This window comes from Hyposmocoma kahamanoa, unplaced genomic scaffold, assembly GCF_003589595.1.
Source record: "Hyposmocoma kahamanoa isolate Upper Pololo Valley unplaced genomic scaffold, ASM358959v1 102, whole genome shotgun sequence".
In the NCBI taxonomy this organism is placed as follows: domain Eukaryota; kingdom Metazoa; phylum Arthropoda; class Insecta; order Lepidoptera; family Cosmopterigidae; genus Hyposmocoma; species Hyposmocoma kahamanoa.
Window position 1 is genome coordinate 11,127,284 of NW_020653337.1, and position 19,238 is coordinate 11,146,521.

Here is a 19,238-nt window from a genome sequence, read left to right on the forward strand (position 1 = left end):
ATATAAAATACGCTTTTCGTACTTCATTTCACTGACATACATTATAATGCGCTATTTCATAAGCCTTAGCCTTAGGTAAATTTTCATTTAATTTATAACAAGGTTGATGTTCTTGTTAAATTGTTGCCAAAACTAATTTAAAAAAAACGTTAATTGACTTTGACACATATCAGTCAATTGTTTTCACTTTTCCTAATTCCTTTTCTTAACTTCATACTTTCTTTCATTTGACTTTCATTAATGTAGAAGCATCGTCAGGAATCATCCAAATACTTACTTTACTCTTTGGGAATCATTTTTTAATGTCCTCTATTTTCCTAAGATTTGTAATAATATTCTACGAATCAAACAATGGAGTCGAGTTCTTTAGATTTTGTGGCTCAGTCCTGTATGGATTTAACGGAAGCAATGAATGCTGCGAGCAACGAAGCTGAGCGAGATTCTTTAATTACCAATCACATAAAGAAAGTTTCGTTATCTGTAGGACCTATTGAGGATTTTAAGAAAAGTACGTTACATGACGAAAGACTCTTCTGAGGAATTTTTCTTCATAGAACTATGTGTACTTTTTGGTTGTAGTCCATGTAACCTTGACCCTAAAACAATAATTTTTAGATCTGGAATGGGTGAATGTATCGGAGCCAATTTCATTGTCGAACCACTGTACGGATAAAATCGTAGTGTTGGACTTTTGGACATATTGCTGCATAAATTGTTACCATGTACTTCCTGATCTTGCACACTTGGAGAAACTACACAAAGTTGAAGATGGGCTTGTGGTGGTAAGTTGAAACTTTCGTAAATTATTTCAAAGTTTAGTTTCAGCAGTTTATCCATAGGCTTCAGCATTGATTCTTGGCCCAAGAATTCAAAAGAAGAAGAGTAGTAGTAGTCTGTATTGTACAGTATGTACAATACAGACTACTACTACTGTGTACTTTCATTAGCAGTAACTATCAAAAAGCTGGCAGCATCTTGTTATATCTCACGCATTGGACAACTGAAACCACATAATGTGTTGTATACAAAATTACTAACAGTAATTGATCAATAATCATTATTTAAACTAAATTGGAGTAACATTCTTTTTTTTTAAATATATATTTTATTTGTGTTTGGACAGTAAGGATAGTAAACCCTTACATCCCCATCCCCTTTACAAGTCTCAATAATGAGGAGAGGTTTTTTGTTACACATCATTGGACCATGTCATTTTATGTGTTCTACTGACAAAAATGAGACTGTTACAATTTTGTTAAGAATTTTTTTTGTATTTTTTTGTAAATTTTAAAACTAAAAATTTTTATAATTATTAATAAACTTATAATTTAAACAATTTTTCATTTTTTTATAAACAAGAAATATACTTATATAATATGATGATGATTTTAGTATGAGTAGTATCAAAATCATTAAGGAAACTGTGTCTCTTTCTACCATTGTATGTCAACAGATAGGTGGACAGGTTAATTTTTTAATATCTGTAACAAATTTTCTGGAAAGGGGCATGAATCCGGGAGAGTTTGTCCCCACCAATGCTTACTAGTTACTCCTTTTATTCTATGAAAAAATTACTGATTGTTTGACTATTGGTACATAATGAGCTGTTGCAGAAAAATTTATTAATTTATATTTTAATGGTTTTGAACTTTGAAACTCAAATTTAATTGAATAATTAGATGAATAGTAAATACACATTTCTTTACAATTTGAATATCAACAGATTGGAGTTCATTGTGCTAAATTTTCAAATGAAAAGGAGACTTCAAACATTCTCTCAGCTGTGCAGAGGTACAACATACATCATCCTGTGGTTAATGATGCCAATAGTACCTACTGGGATGCACTTGGCATTAGGTGTTGGCCTACACTACTCATACTGGGTATGTTTGATTTTCTCTATGAAACTAACCTTATACTGACTTGAGTTCAATCAAGAATTTATATGTTTTTCAATATGTTTTGCCTTTATAATTGAAGTTTGTATTTGCTAACAAATTAGTTGCTGCAGACAATGTTTTTGTTCAAAGAAATCCAGTGTTGCATTCTCTAGTCATGCTTAAATAATTGCTATGTTATAAATGAAACAAACCAAGCTTATTTAAGAAAGTTTACATTAGAAAATGTTAATTTGAATCAATATTAGTACTTTTTTACTTGTTTTATAATAGTACTATTTAAAGTTTAATTTGTAAATTTTTCCTCTAGGGCCAGGTAGTAAGCCCATATTTGTTCTGACTGGGGAAGGGCACAGAGATGAATTGGTGTGGTATGTAGGGGCTGCATTGAGACACTTTGGAACTCGTATCTCTAACAGTTCTTTGGCGACTATTATAGCTCCTGCAAAGCATGTGATGGCTAAAGAAGAGGAAACATTAAGCTTTCCTTCGAAGGTTTGTTGAGATTATCAGCATCAGATTACACCATGCGACACGATTTTTGTTTCTGGGTTAACAATAAGATTTTCTAATTGGTTTTAACATACAAACATGTAAAAATACTTTATTTCCCTGCAAAAATTTTGCTGTAGCCAGGACAACGAAAAGTTGAAATGTGTACCATTATGAAATGTATATTTTTAAATAAATCAACAGTATAGTTCAACCATAGTTGTCCAAATTGTGACAAAGAACCTAGAAATGTGTAGATTTGTGAGTTTATATGAAATACCACTGTTACATAGCAATGTAAATAGGCAACTATGTAAATAATGGTACAGGACAGCGACTAAAGCAAAGTTTCATGGGTATAACTGCTCTTTTCTACATACTTGCTGCTCAATTCAATTACTTCATTTAAACACAAACCAATACTGTCAAACCAGAAACAACATTTTTTGAAAATTTATTACATAATAATAAACCATTTATTTTAGTTATATGTTCATCCATAATATTTGTTAGTAAAGTACTTAAGCTAGTGTTAGCTTTTAAATAATTATAAAACAAAATTAATTATTTATGATGGGAGCAGAACATACCCAGCCAATGACAGGGCAACCACCCCAGCATTGGCGTACATATTGGCATACATAGTGCTATATGACGAAATTATTACGTCAGTAAACATTTCTATCAATCACCAGGTAGCTCTTAATCCGTTCTACCGCGGGCGCGCTGAAGAACCGTTCCTAGCTGTGAGCGACACTGGCCACCACCGCATTTTGTTGACCGATTGCTCTGGACTGATCTTGCGCATAATTGGCGGTAACACGCCAGGTTTCAAGGATGGCAGTTAGTACATACATATTGTATTTTGTTTGTATGGAGCATAGATATAGGAAAAAAGGGGAGATATGTAATGACGCTATGTAAGATCTGGTACCGATGTCGTCACTTTTTAGCTAGTGTGGAATCATTGACTTACAATTAATGGACGTAAAATCGTATACAGAGCGCCAAACTCCGCTTTAGTCTTCATTTGTTCGACTGACAGCGCGATACTGCGATGACATTACAATTTAAATTTCGAATAGGTTGACTTGGGACATTTTTTTCGTGGTTTTTGTATTAGACCCGTCGTTCATTTATTTGTAAGTCAATGTGTGGAATTCAAAGTTTACGCTCTATTATCTACTACCATAACTTAAAGATTTTGATTGGGTAGGGCTTAAAACGTGAAAACGACGTAACACAATTTTAAAATTTAACAAAATTAAACTTACAGTAATTTAAGTAAGAGTTATATTACAATATTTCAGTATTTTTTCATCCTAGTTCAGCCATTCACAATCAGGTGGCGTTTTAGTAAAAATGCTACTAGTATATAATAGCTAACTATTATACGTTAGATGGCGCCGAAACTCATTCATCGTTACACTAATAACTCACGGAGTGGTTTTCAGCCGCGTCTCTCGCAGGACCGCGGTATCTGTAGAGTGTAATTGTTAAGTATGTGAAATTAGTAGCACATTTCACGTCGCGTTTTACGCCTGTAGTGGTGACGGTTGCTCGCGGTTGCCGCGGCGGGGTATTAGTTGAACCGCGCAGGACGTGTCACCTGCGCGCTTGGCGGCCGTCGTCGGTTCACGCGCAATGTGGTGCAGGCGCACGCGGTGTGAGTTCTTTATTAACCGCGCGACTTGCGATTAACTCCCACTAACTTCGCGGTCCGTTCCACAATCGCAACGGTTTCGTCCCCACAATCGCGGCGGCTACGTGACCGAACAAACTTGCAGGGTCGTGAGTATTGAAATAAAACCGCTGTCGCGCATGAAAACCGCTCCGTGAATTGTTAACCTTATTACCCTTAAACTGACGCTACTCAACGAGGGATATGGTTCTACCTAAGCGAAAGTTAGAAACCATGTGGCGTTTTCAATATTAAATAAATATTCCATTTTTCATACTATACCTACACTGGTACTGGTGTATTATTAAATTAATATAATAATATAAATTATTATTTTCTATATTAAATTATTTTCTTCAATTTTTTCTTAAATTATTTCTATATTAAATTATTTTCTTAATGGCGGCCACTAGGCTTGGGCCAATGTCAGTTTTATAAGAATAATATAAAAAATATGGCGATCGTCGCCAGTGTCAGTTTTCCATTATACGTTACCACGGGTTGGTGAAGCTGTCAAGTGTAAACTCGAACTATCAACGAATTTAATAAATTAAATTATCTTGTTTTTTGTGAAGGACTTGTGTAATTTTCTATAATTGTTTCTTATTTTTTTGCATGCACATGTAAAATAAAGCCGATTTTATTTTATTTTTTTTTTAAATGCATTTTTGCTGTGGAAATTTAAACAAACTCAGAAATAGTAATAAGAAAACCAATCTTTCGATTTTCCTGCAGCTTCAATCCAACCTTCTTTTATTTCGAACTCATTGGAAATTAAAAATACTCTATGTTTGATCTACGAGTATAATGGAATTTAAATATCCAAAACAATAATACACATACATTTTTCTTCAAGCAACAGCAACATACAAATTGACATGAAATTGAAACGGTTTTCCGAAATATGAGTTGTGTTAAAGTTACTCGAAATAAAATGTTTAGTAATAATAATAATAAAATAAAAGAAATCAATTTAACGTTTTCTTCAAGCAACAGCAACATACAAATTGACATGAAATTGAAACGGTTGTCCGAAATATGAGTTGTGTTATAGTTACTCGAAATAAAATGTTTAGTAATGATAATAATAAAATAAAAGAAATCAGTTTAACGTTTGACGGTTAACTTTAATTACATAAATCGTAGTAAGAAATTCAAACATTTCAGTGAAAATTTATTGTCGATAAACATCAGGCATCGTAAATGAACATCACTGTATTTGAGTCTAGAAATTTCTATGGAGGCAAAAAGAAAACATTGAATAATATAAATAGTAACTAAAAATGCAAATAGCCGGTGGAATGTTATCTCACTGGTTTTAAAATTTTAGTTTTCGCTCTAATTTTTACAAGGTGTAGCTCTACAACTTGGCATTTTCACGTTTTACGAGAGATCTTGTATGTACAACGATCGCCATGTCACTGTGGCGATGTTTGTAGGCGTGTCTCGTGTTTTGATCATATCGAGGCGACACGAACCACGCTCCCATACCAAATCTCCCCTTTTTTTCTATATCTATGGTATGGAATATATTTTGTGTTTTCGTGTGAGTCTCGTCTATTATGGGCAATTATCAAAAGTGCCTTTGTAGTGTTAGCACGACAGGGCGCGATTTTTAAGCGAGAGCGACATAGATTGCTATTTTCTTTGCTAGGATGGTAGTATCTCGCTCTTTGTCGCTTTCGCGTAAGGGATAAAACGCCATAAAGGGATTAAGTCGTTTTGTTTATCATTCCACAATTGTCGCGTCTAGCCTGTTCCCATATCACGAGTATCTGTCGTGACTGTGTCGTGGACGTTTATTTTATCGTTGAACGACAGTCGGTCTAACTGTTCCCACTAGATCGTGACGACTATTTATCGGTTCACGGCAGCCGCCTTGTCGTTTGCACGACAAAATCGTTTGAAGCTGCGATTACCTGTCGTCACATTTTTATCGTCTGACGACAGACGTTCTAGTTCTTCCCATTGTCACGAGCAGCCTGTCGTCGTAACGTCAAAAAAGTCGTAAACGACAATTAATCGTGTTGTTCTATGTTTCAACTTCATTTAAATATACAAGCCACGACACTTGAAACTACACGACTATATGTCGGTACGACATAATGGGAACGCGCCGTAAGTCGCGCCCTGTCGTGCTATTATAGAGATGAGATTTCATGTGAAACTTGTTTCATTTGACATCACAATCTTATTTACATTCCAGTTATGTGAACATTCATTTTGATATGTAAACATTCATTCATTGAATGCCACGCAGAGGTCCCGAATCGGGAGAAATATTTGTATGGCCTATATTGATTTCTCTCGTGAGTTGGGTGTAATGTGTGGTTGTTTATCTGTGTGTCCGTGGCACCACACCTACGAGGTGTCTCTAGTGCGGAGCTATGAGTGTACGTTATTGTTATGGATATCTATTAGACTTATTATAATTATTATTGTAGCCACAGTACTTACTGCTTTGGAATTGGTAACTTTTTTTAGTAGGTACTATTTACTGTTTCTTGCTTCTCAGAATTCCATGAGGCGCAGTTTAACTCGCCTCAAGGCTTGTGCTGGCTATCCAGCAATGTGTTGGCGGTGTGCGATACCAACAATCATGCATTGAGAGCGATACATCTCGACGACGGTTCTGTAGAGGTACTTGCTGGCAATGGACAACAATCTGTGCATGGCGATTTGGGTAAGTTATTGGTGTACTAACTTTGTATTACTTTAGTTGGGACTCTAAATGTTTTAGCACGTTAAATTGTCTTAATTGGAAAGATATCTCTTAGATAAGTTGTCACGCGGGCCTCGCGTAATTAAATACAAATCTCGGTCCACATTAATCTTATTGTAGAAATAAAGAAAGAGTACAGAAAGCGATAAGAACATGTAAGGAAAAGCGTAAAGGCTGTAACAAAACAATGATATAAAAACAGGTACAATGGTATAAAACAGTAGATACTTAAATTATATACAAGTTAAGGTAAAAAGGAACTTACCCCAAAAGTGCCTGTAATTTCTAGAATTAATATGCTTTATAAGCAGTTCGGTTACTTGATTTTCAATGGTACTACAAATATAATACTTTATGTGAAGTGAAATTTAATAGAGAGTGGCTGGAAAGAAGAAAAGTAAGTCACGAAGAAGAAAAGGAATTTAAGAACGATTCAAAATTTCAAAGTAGGTGGCCAGGAACCAGAGAAAAGGTGAGATGACGATGAAACAGGTTGCATCGTCACAAAGTTATCACTTTATTAACTTTTTTCTATGGATCCCTCTCAAAATTTCAAAGAGCCCACGAACCCATTCCAAAATAAAAATAAAAAAACGAGGTTCCTCTTTTACCAGCTTTTATTGTTTGCAATTAAACTTTACATATGAATAGTTGTGAGACGGTTGCTGCTGCATATGATGAATTAGAACCATACCATGACTTGAAAGTCAAGGCGTTGACGTTAGAGGCACTTACGCGAGTGTCGCTCGCTCCAATAATGGATGGCCGTCAAAGGGCGCGAAAATTCAAAAAGGTCACGCGCACTGTACCTATTAATTTATTCACAACATATTGTATACCAATTTTTATGTTAATGCATTGTGTTAGGTAGGCTCACAGTGGACCCCCAACTCTCATTAAACGGGCCCCTTAAGGGTCCATGGACCACAGGTTAAGAAACACTGCTTTAGAGGTGAATGAATTTAAAATTGCCCGGCTTTAAGTAGTAAGTACTAATAATAATATCTGCATATCAATAGTCACATGACTAAGGACGCGTTCCCAATATGTCGTAACGTTTTATTTATCGTTGGACGACTGTCGCGTCTAGCCTGTTCCCATATCGCGACTATCTGTCGTGACCGTGTCGTGGACGTTTATTTTATCGTTGAACAACTGTCGTGTCTAGCTGTTCCCACTAGATAGTGACGATAATTTATCGGTTTGTGGCAACCGCATTGTGCAGTCGTTTAAAGCTGCGATTATCTGTCGTCACATTTTTATCGTGAAGATTTAATTGTCGTCAGACGACTGTCGTTCTAGCTCTTCCCATTATCACGACAGTCTGTCGTCGTAACGCCAAAAAACTCGTGAACGACAATTAATCGTGTTTTACTATATGTGAACAACTTCATTTAAATATACAAGTCACGACACTTTAAACTGCACAACTTCTGTCGTCGAACGTACCCTAACAATTCGTTAATCCGAATATACCTACCTACTTGATATCAAGTGTGTACACGCCATTTATGTGAAAAACTTACGAATAATCGTGTCATAGGCGGCAAGTGTCTCGGCATGCAACCTCTCTCGTCTCCATGGGATGTTCTGCTGTACACGACGCCAGACATGGACATGTCTGTGCGACCGCTACTGCCCCCGCCCCCCGCGCCGCCTGGACCCGCCTCCGATAAAGACAAGGATGGAAACGAAGAAACAAAGGGTAAGGTACTCTCTCTTGGCCATGTTACAATAATACATTGACAAGAGATCAATCGTTAAGCCGGGTACTCATAAGCGAGCTGTAACTGTAACGTAACAGATACAGCAACGAGATTTTAGTGTGTACGCGTGAAACAATCTTCAGTCAGACGGCTCACTACGAACCGCATGCGTTCCGCTAGCGGCAAGCTCGCAAATCAGGTACGTACACACTATGATTTTTGGTAACATAACATGCAACGCTTACGGTTACAGCTCGCTAGTGAGTATCGAGCTTTATATTACCAAAAATTATAATGTTTAAGTGGTTCGCAAGCTTGCCGCGAGCAGTTCGCAATGAGCAGTAGAGCTCCTTGTGAAAGAGTTCGTCTAGGGTAGTACTGCCGCCTTACCTATTTCAGCCGCCAAGCAGTAGTGTCAGCATTACTGTTCCAGTTTTGAAGGGTAACGGTGCTGGTGAAATTATAGACACATGAGACTTAGCAACTTATGTCTTAGGGTGACGGGCGCATTAGCAGTGCCCACAGATCTCTGCGATTTAAAGCTCTGAGTAAGGCACTTAAAACTTTAAAGCTAAGGCACTGCAATTGTTATGGACAGGCGTGTAACTTACCATCAGGCGCACGACGTGTTCGTCCTGTCACTTGATATTATTATAAAAAAAAGCCGACGATAACCAGTTACTCTCTAACGAGTGAAAACTATTTCACGTGTACACACTAGAACCACGTTACTGTATCTGACACGTTACAGTTCGCTAATGAGTACCCGGCTCAAGACAGTTGAAAATAATTCTGCTAGTACTGTAAACAAAATATTCAGTTACATATTTTAAATCGCTTGTTCAGTATATCATCGCCGTAGAAAGAAAATCTGGCATACGCGTTTTCTCATATTTCGTTTTTAATGTTTTTTATTGAAGAAAAACTTATAAAATTCTTGCTCAAGTATATTATTAAAGTAATATAGTATCTGAAAGAGGTATAATTTAACTAATTAAAATGCTAACTACAAACATTATTGCGGTTACTACATTTTATACCACACTTTTCGTCCTGAAAAATGACATAGAAATCGTGTGTGTATTGTGGATGTACTTCTAATAACCACGAACTACCTGTTTCGTAACACGAACAGCTCTAAAGTGGATTTTCCTGCAAAATATAACTTGGCGGTACACAAAAAACTTTCTAAGCAAGCAAATGTCATTTTTGTATCAGGTGGAATTGTCGTCAAATGTTGACTATGTTACAAATTTTGAGCGACTTCAAAAAAGCCGGAGGTTCTTAATTCGATTGTATTTTGTGTGTGTGTGTGTATGTTACGTGATTACACCAACATTTGTGAACCGATTGCGAAAATTCTTTTTTTTGGTTGGTAAGGTCGTCGTCCCATTTAAATTTGAAGAAAATCCCACCCACTTTCCGTTAACCGATTTCAATAAACGTTGGCAAATAGATGTAATTCCACGAACTTTTGTAGTCTGTTTTTATGTATAAAATAGTGTAGGTAACAAAACATTCCAGAAACCATCGGGTTAACGGTCAGAGGTTTTTAGGCAGGATCAAATTATTTAAGCATTATATTCGATGTGACAAACTCTCCTTGGTATCTTGTATTTTCGCTTATGGTTAATGGCCCCTTAATTGATGCAGACAAAGAAAAAGACAAGAAAGACGAGAAACGTCGCGTATTGCTGATCGCGTGTGCTGGCTCACATCAGATATGGGCGCTCTTCCTCGACAACACCATTTGGTGGAAATACAAATCGCATACAGAAGGTATTTATTTTTACAGTGAAAGCTATATTGTTAAAGAATTAACAAGGTATATAAATCTTTTTGAGGACCTAGACGGCCCAGCTGTTTGTACAAATCGATACGATAGAAGATTTTTTTATTTGAGAGAACGGTACGGTAGAAGGGTACGTATTGTATGCGCTGCCCGGAGTTAATTCCGTTGCTAAGGTACTCAGTAGCAAACTCACTGACTTGAGACCGGCCTTGTAGTGCTGGTACTGGTGTCGATGTCTAGCACATTGTTATCATTATTATTGTACACACGCACACAAACGCGCGCGCGAACGCACACGTACGGATGACCACGCACAAGCACATACATACACACTGTAACACACAATTAATTAAATTTATTTCATGCTATATTATTTAACTATATTTCAAAAAATTAAATTCAGTACTTGTGTAAATTTGTTCATTGAGGAGGATGACTGACCCCCATAATACAGATTTTTCTAGTATGGATAGTCAGTGGTCTTTTGAACTTTTAAAATAGTCTACAGCCTTGACATATTGCATCTGGTTTAGTTTTAGTTAGCTGCTCTGTTATTACTGTTATTAGCCTTTGCTAAATAAATTTTAACTATAAAGTTAGAATGTACATACAATATATATGTTTGCTAGGACAGGCTCTCCTTAGTGTGGGGACAAACTGTAACCATGCATAGTGCTTTCAGGCATGACATTACGTTTGCAATGCATATACATGTTAAAATATAATGTTAATTTAGCATAAGCTTATTTGTTATGTTATTTTTTGGAAATCTTGTTATATTGCTCTCTGTACTTGTGATGTGAAATAAACACATTATTATTATATCTATTATAAACTCTCACCTCTCCCAAGGCCTAAAAGATAAATATAGTAAAATAATTAATATTATTATAACTATGTCTCACAATAAATTCACCTAATATTTCATTCAAAATCTAAATTCATATAATTTTCTAGGTACTTGCGTATGTATTGTGGGCTCAGGCGCAGAAGCAGCTCGCAACAGCGCTTATCCCACCACGGCTGCATTTGCACAGCCTTCGGGCTTGGCTTTAAGATCAGGTAATAAATAAGTTTTGTAATAACTTTCCGTCTGTCTTATGATGATATTTGTTTACAGTATTTTTTTTTTTGTAAGTAAAGCTGGACCACGTACCCAATGTAGACGTTTGACGTCGCACAAAGGTAGTAGACGGGTATGAGGATAGACAAGCTTAAGTGGAGGTGGGCACTTGCTACAAGGGACGATGGTCAAGAGACACGAAAAGACCAAGAGGCAGACCACGATGGATTGATGCCATCAAGGCCATAGTTGGGAACCGCTGGACAGGACTCGCAAGGGACCGGAAAGAAGGGCGCAATAAAGAGGAGGCCTACACTCAACAGTGGGTGCAAACAGGCTGAAATGAAGTAAAGCTCAAATTAAACAGATGAATATAGAATTGATGTAAAAGCAAACCTAATCCGTTTATTAGCGTTGAATATATATGTAGGGAGAGTTGTAAATTTTTAGAATTAGAATAGTTTAGTAATACCATAATGAAATATATTTATAATTATCTGTTTAGGACAGGGAGGAAGGGTCAAACCTCGTAACTTAGATTTTCAACTAAGATTTAATGACAAAATTGTAAACACAGACGCAGAAGTTGCTAAAATATTTGAAAATTTTTTTACTGACATTCCAATTTTGACTACTAAGTCGTTAAATTCATCTCCCACCGCCGCTGAATCCTTACTAAAAGAAAATAATGCAGTTAGTATCACTAATTTAAGGTTCCGTCATGTATTGCCAAACGATATTGTTAGAGCCTTTAAGTCTATAAACTTAAAAAATACAGCTGATCTTGATGGTCTTTCAGTCAGAGTTATTAGTTCTATAGTTGATTATATTGCGCCTTATTTGGCCTGTGTCTTTAATAAATGTGTTGATGATGGTGTCTTTCCTGACCTCATGAAGCAAAGTAAAGTTATTCCACTTTTCAAATCTGGTAGTATTTCTGACCCCACCAATTTCAGACCTATATCAATACTACCAACTCTCAGTAAAATATTCTAAATTGTGCACATTTTTATAGTAATAACTTAATGTCTCCTAAGCAATTTGGTTTCACTCGGGATCGCTCTACAACCGATGCTGGTGTCGAGTTGATTAATCATATATTTGATGCATGGGAAGTTTCACATGATGCTATTGGTGTATTCTGTGACCTTTCCAAAGCTTTTGATTGTGTGCACCATGATACACTGGTCAGGAAACTTCGCCATTATGGTGTGGCGGGACGTGATCTCGACCTTCTTAAATCGTATTTGCGTGGTAGGGTACAGAGGGTCGATGTTAACGGTACGAGATCGTCAGGATCTGCAATTAGCATGGGTGTCCCTCAAGGTTCAATTCTAGGCCCATTTTTATTTTTAGTTTATATTAATGACTTACCTAGCCTTATGGAGAGTATAAAACATGAGATAGTATTGTTTGCTGATGATACTTCCTTATTATTTAAAGTTAAAAGGCACCAATGTTCCTATGACGATGTGAACAATGCTATGTCTAAAGTAATTGATTGGTTTGCTGTTAATAACCTTCTTCTTAATGAGAAAAAAACAAATTGTGTGAAATTTACATTACCCAATGTTAGAGAGACGGTTACAAACATTGTAGTTAGAAATGAAAAATTGAATCTTGTGGATACAGTTGTATTTCTAGGTATAACGTTAGATGCTAAATTGCAATGGGGTCCCCATATAAGTAAGTTATCAAAACGGCTCGGCTCTGCAGTGTACGCGATTAAAAAAATAAGGAAACTTTCAGACGTCGAAACCGCTAGATTGGTTTACTTCAGTTACTTTCACAGTCTAATGACATACGGCATTTTGCTTTGGGGTAATGCCGCCGATATCAATAGAATCTTTGTCCTGCAGAAACGTGCAGTTAGGGCAATTTACAATCTGGGCCCCAAAGTATCTTTGAGAGATAAGTTTAAGGAAATTAACATTCTTACACTAGCCTCACAGTACATTTATGAAAATGTAATTTATGTTAAAAGGAATAGTAATTTATTTATGAAAAATAGTGACAGACATAACATTAATACGAGGAATAGAAATAAACTAGCTTTTCTTGATAGTCGTCTTCACAAAGTCAAAAAATCATTTAAGGGGCAATGTATAAGCTTCTATAACAAGATTCCGGTTGATATACAAAATTTGCCTTTCTCGAGGTTTAAAACTATAGTGAAACAAAAACTTTATACTAAAGGTTATTATACGACTTCTGCGTACTTGGATGACAAAAATCCGTGGTAGTAACCCGTTTAGCTCATGGAGGTAGTCTCGATCTCTGATGTTTCAAATAAAAAAAAAAAAATATTGTAAATGCTATTTACAAAGAGCAACCCCTAGAGTTTCTTGCTCATTCTTCTCAGGGGAATCTGCCTTACGAATGAGCGGTAGAGTTTAACCATTGTGACGATTTCAAGTGTAATAATGCTTACCTATGAAATAAAGATTATTTTGAGTTTGAGTTTGAGTTTGACATGTAAGCGTGTTGGCTATTTAGCTGTAAGTTTACAATGTAGATGAATGAATAAATAAATAAGTAAATATTGTTGAATATGTCAACAGGATCGAGTCCAGAAGTGTTTATAGCGGACTCTGAAAGTTCTTCCATAAGGAGGTTGGCTTTATCGACTGGTCAGGTGTCTACTCTCTGTGGCGGGGATCGTAATCCATTGGTGCGTATTCAATAAGTGGCTAACCACATTTACTGGTTAAGAGGTTTTTTTTTTATTCTAATGTAAGTGTGCATTTGACCTCCATCTCACCTGATAGAAAGTGACGATGAGGTCGACGATAGAGCATGCACACCTAGATAATGCCTATTCACTCTCGCCTTGAAAAGGTCCAAGTTTATGATACCATGTCGAACAAACTGCGCCTGGTGGTAAGCGACACGCCTGTCCATAACAGTTGCAGTGCCACTCAGTGCCTTTAATCACAAAGATCTGAGGGGCACCGTCATTGAGCTCGTCACAAAGAAGTTGACAAGTCCCTTGTGCCTGTAATTTTACCTGCACTCTTCAAAACCGATAATGCTCACTTAATTACTTGGCACCAAAAATAGGTAAGGTGACAGTAGTACTTCTCTGGATGAACTTTTTTACATTTACTCTTCTGCTACTAAAAGTTGTAGTAGTAGAGCTAGCAAAGATATAATAACGCGCTCACACACTCAACATAGCCCTGCACTAGGGAAACCCTGCGTCGCGGGTGCCATGGACACACACATAGACAACCACAAATTACACCCAAACTCACGAGAGAAATCAATGTAGGCCATACAAATATTTATCCCGGCCCGGGAATCGAACCTGGGAGCTCTGCGTGGCAGTCCGGCATGGTAACCGTTCAGCCACCGAGGCAGTTTATATATGATAAGGTTCTTCAAAAATCTCTCACTAGATGTCACTAGCGGCGACGAATGCCAAAAGTTAGCACAAAGATCCATAACAAAAACACATAGCGAGAATTTCAATGACTCGGTAACTGGACTCGTGCCTCAGATGGCTAGAGCAATGCTACGGTGCAGCATGGACGTGGGTTCAAGTCCCACCGGGTCAATTTTCTGTATGTTCGATCTTTGTGTTCATAATCGTTACAAAACTAGTGGAGTTTATTTACAAAAAATCTCAATAAATATGCGATGACGTAGTTTATTAATTTAATTTATCTATTTCAGAATCTATTCGCGTTTGGCGACGTGGACGATATTGGCGTCGAGGCGAAACTACAACACCCGCTCGGCGTAGCATATTGTGAATCTAACAAAACTCTATACATCGCAGATACCTATAATCATAAGATTAAAAAGGTCGACGTGGGCTTACAGAAAGTCACAACTTTAAATCCAACTTTAATTGAAAGCCCCGATCCAGTAACCTTCAATGAGCCTTCAGGCCTCGCCGTCAGCATTGACGGTAAATACCTTTATATCGCGGATACAAATAATCACAGCATAAAATTGCTAAACTTGGTGAAAAACGTGTGCCAAGACTTCAAAGTACGACTTCCAGACCCCAAGTTCATTGAACCTGAAAATTTGATATTGTACAAAAATGACTTGTTTGTCAATAGAAAATGCGGCAACTTGATTATATATTTTAATGTTAGTTTGGACTCCGACACGAGGAATGTGAAGTTTACTCCAGGGGCGCCGCAGAATTGGCACGTTTGCGTTCGAGACGAAAACAATAAAGACGTAACTTTAGATGACTTTGAGTTTGTGGGCAGTTCTCATAAAGGGAATAAACTCCCCGGCCGAGTGGAAATGAAACTTAAACAAAGAACGGATAAGACACATTATCGGCTGTACCTTAGCTTCCACACGTCATTATGCGACGCATCTGTATGTTTCTCGCATTCCTTTACAATCAGGTCAACTATCTTAGTGCGAGATTCTGTTAAAATGGTCGAGTCGTACAAAATAACTTGCAAAGTGAACCCTGTTAACAGAACGGACAAGACTGAATCGAAATAGAAAGAACTTTATTGAGACATCTATCTCCCAGCTTGAGTACAAATTGTAGCTTATTACACAGCAAGCAGTATTCGTTAAGATTTTTGCACTTTTATTAATATAGCTTTAAGTTGAAACATAAATAATTTGATTATTTTTAAGTTGATAATATGTGGTTGTTATCAAGTGAGGAATAATAAAATGGAATTGTATATAGGTATTACTACTATATGCATTATAATATATTTGTAATAAACTTTGTTGTTTTTAATGAATAAATATGATTGACTATAATGTTACGCTTCTAGATACATAATTCGATCCAGCTTGAATTTATATTTTTAAAGAGGTAGGATACAAAAATATTGTTATATCGAAGAACGAGTTTCCCCGGTTTTATTAATTCAAATTTTTAAACAGCGAGGTTCTGGAATGACTAAATCCCAGTTTACCAGTTTAAAATCGCATTAATAGTTTTTGATAAATAATTTCTTTTTATCTCAGGGCATTTAACACTGATTGATGGACCCACTTGTAGAACTAAGAGTGAAACCAACAGTCCAAAAGGAAATGAAAGGTGGTTCGAGTTTTATGTCTGGGAGGGTAATAATAATAATACTTTGACACAGACAAAGAGCAAAGAACACAGAATAGTAAATTAACTAAAGTGAATATAGGTATGAGGTAGTGATACTATTAAATGATAAAACGGCATAAAATGTCAATGCCGGTGTATGGGGGTGTGACGTGAAGTCAAACCCAGCCGAATTCATTTGACCCTGGCATTTACTCTGTGGTATCAGAAGCGAAATATCGAGTAGCGTAGCTAATCAAAGTAGTTCAAAACAACTCTTGTTAAGGCATCCTATTAAAATCTGAAATTTAGTTTCCTATCTCGAAAGGTTGTAGAAGTCGTCCTTGGCATCTGGCTCTTTGCATAAAATACCTGTGACAAATGTTTCTTCCAATTCTCCTATATTGTTTTTTTATAATATCAAGTGACTGGACGAACAAGTCGTACGCCTGATGGTAAGCTACATGCCAGTCCATAACAGTTGCAGTGCCACTCAGAGCTTTAATCGCAAAGATCTGAGGGGCAGTGCCAATGCGCCCGTCACCCTGACACATAAGTTGACAAGTCCCATGTGCCTGTAATTTTGTTAAGGCTCATTATCATCGAAATCAAATGATATCTACAAACAGGGTCAAGATCACGTTAAGCTAACGTTACGTAATGTTAAGTTTGATACTTAATATTTAAATTGAATTCTGCCGCTTGCGATGAAAACGGTGCTAAGTCGAAAGCCCAGTACTCTGATTATACTTCAAAACTAAGAGAAGATGATTTTTCTCTCAACAAGTTTTATGCTACAGAAGAGGAACCATTGCATTTTTTTTTACACTATAACACCGTGTTACATTTGCATGTCGATGATGAAGAATTATAACATCAAACATCATGATTGCGGCGACCTTCGCCGAGGTCGATCGTCGTACCTCAAATGTATCGGAGAATGTTTAATTCAAGCCGCAAGGCTCGATGCGATTAGCTCATTATCGATCCAATGGCGGCATCGTTTGCAAGATGAGGTCAACAATCGAATATTTACTTCAATTTGACTTAAAATTGTGTTAAAAGAGCATTATACACTTCCTATTGTATATTTTAATAATGTTGCTTTATGAACGTTGATTTTTACATTATTTGTTGTTTAATGAAGCTGTAATGTCGTATTAGTAATTTGTGCCTTATGGTTTCCGTATAACAACACTTTGTTTGTCTATCAAGTAGCTTAAATGCTACTCACTATGGGGGTACGTCACGGTCTGTAATCAAAAGTTTTTCATTTAATGTAAAAAGGTTTGTGTATTTTTTTTTATAATATCAAGTGATCAGTTGCAATGCCACTCGGCTCTTTAAATCGCAAAGATCTGAAGCCAACTACCGCTGCGCCTGTCATCCTGAGACAAGATGACAAGTCCCATGTGCCTGTAATTTCACCAGCAAAATTACCTCATACAAATGATACATAGAGCTTTAAAATTGTAAATGATGTCTCTGATGGCATTGTTTTTATAATCCCTTACTTATTTGCATGTCATAAAATACGTACATAGATCATCGACCTTATAAACTTGTATTTTATACGTTTCCTATTATTCTCATCTTCATTTGGTTTGCATATCAATGTTTATACTTATGAATTATGATATTGGCATTATTCTATGACATAACTAGACGTTGATTGATTGGCTCTATTTTGATTTACTAAAACATTTTGTTATTGTTTCAGTGGTGCTGTTAGTAGTTTAGCAGCAGCTCCTTGTCAAAGAGTTCATCTAGGGAAAAACTTCTACCACAGCTACTTTTGCAGCTGACCTCACACCACTGTGCGTTTCGCTTTTTCATACAGTGACGGGGGCAGTGGCAGGTCCCCTCCAGATCTTTGCGATTTATGGCTATGAATGGCACTGTAACTGTTATGGACAGGCGTGTCGGTTACCACCAGGCGCACAACTTGTTCGCCCTGTCACTTGGTACTATAGAAGGCGTAACTCAGATAGCTTTGAAAGAGGTACTTTTATAAAAAACTGAATAAATATAATTGTAACATGTATTCAATTTTGGTATCTCGTTTCGAATTCCTAAGATGTCTGTTTGACATCAACCCTCTATTATTTATATAATTCCAAATACAAAACCTAAGCTGCCTGATACATCCCTCTTCCTCACAATTGAAGGGGTGAACATCCCTATCTGGAACCCTACTCGTGATAGGCCACTTACAAATGTGATCAGCCTTTACTACAGGCTAGCCACACACTGCCCGAAAGCTGTTATATCACATATCATAACAAAGAACAAAACCACTGAGGAGGCTATGGCTTCAATCTGCCAAAAACCTGTCAAAAAGGACAGACCATGACCACTCCCTATTCAAACAATTCAAATATATTCACTAATTAGCTGTCCTATCTAAACAATCTTCAACGTGCACGTTGCTACGACGACGACACAGGCCTGAACACCCATCGGGCGATCACCGGGTAGCATCTACATTGATCTCTCAGCTGCCTTAGTCCTCATCCTGCAGCTATCCACGTTCCATCAGATTTTCTCACTTTCTTCTTTCTCACTAAACAAACCAGAACAAACACAAATTACCCTAACAACAACATTTCCTAACACACATATGATATGGCGATATATCATGTGGAGGATTCCTAATAATCCAACAAATATATTTTCCTTGAATGCAGACAGTTCTTGTTCATCTGGGAGAGTGACCACGAACTATGCACTCACACCGCACAATATACCCATTAAATAATAAAAAAAAGGAAGTTATGTCTATGCAAGTCGGTAGTCCATCTTCTCCTCCCGTACTTCTAAGTCTGCATTCGCCGGAAAATAACAACTTCCATCAAAAT

The 19,238-nt window shown here is 36.8% G+C and overlaps 1 protein-coding gene across 1 annotated transcript; it reads left to right on the top strand.

Moving 5' to 3' along the window:
• Positions 1–288: 288 nt before the first annotated feature.
• On the top strand, positions 289–16,004 carry LOC113234523 (NHL repeat-containing protein 2). Its single transcript, XM_026469871.1, has 11 exons — positions 289–508; positions 616–782; positions 1,724–1,883; positions 2,209–2,393; positions 3,086–3,233; positions 6,587–6,754; positions 8,337–8,498; positions 10,153–10,278; positions 11,249–11,353; positions 13,916–14,025; positions 15,030–16,004. Exons 1-11 carry the CDS (start codon positions 352–354, stop codon positions 15,825–15,827), a joined length of 2,286 nt encoding a protein of 761 aa, XP_026325656.1. The 5' UTR covers positions 289–351; the 3' UTR covers positions 15,828–16,004.
• Positions 16,005–19,238: the final 3,234 nt, after the last annotated feature.

Excerpts from the sequence above, each read along its gene's own strand:
- LOC113234523 (XM_026469871.1), top strand. The coding sequence starts at position 352 with ATGGAGTCGAGTTCTTTAGATTTTGTGGCTCAGTCCTGTATGGATTTA. Across the intron at positions 6,755-8,336 it reads ATCTGTGCATGGCGATTTGG|GCGGCAAGTGTCTCGGCATG; the intron begins GTAAGTTATTGG and ends ATCGTGTCATAG. Across the intron at positions 11,354-13,915 it reads GGGCTTGGCTTTAAGATCAG|GATCGAGTCCAGAAGTGTTT; the intron begins GTAATAAATAAG and ends ATATGTCAACAG.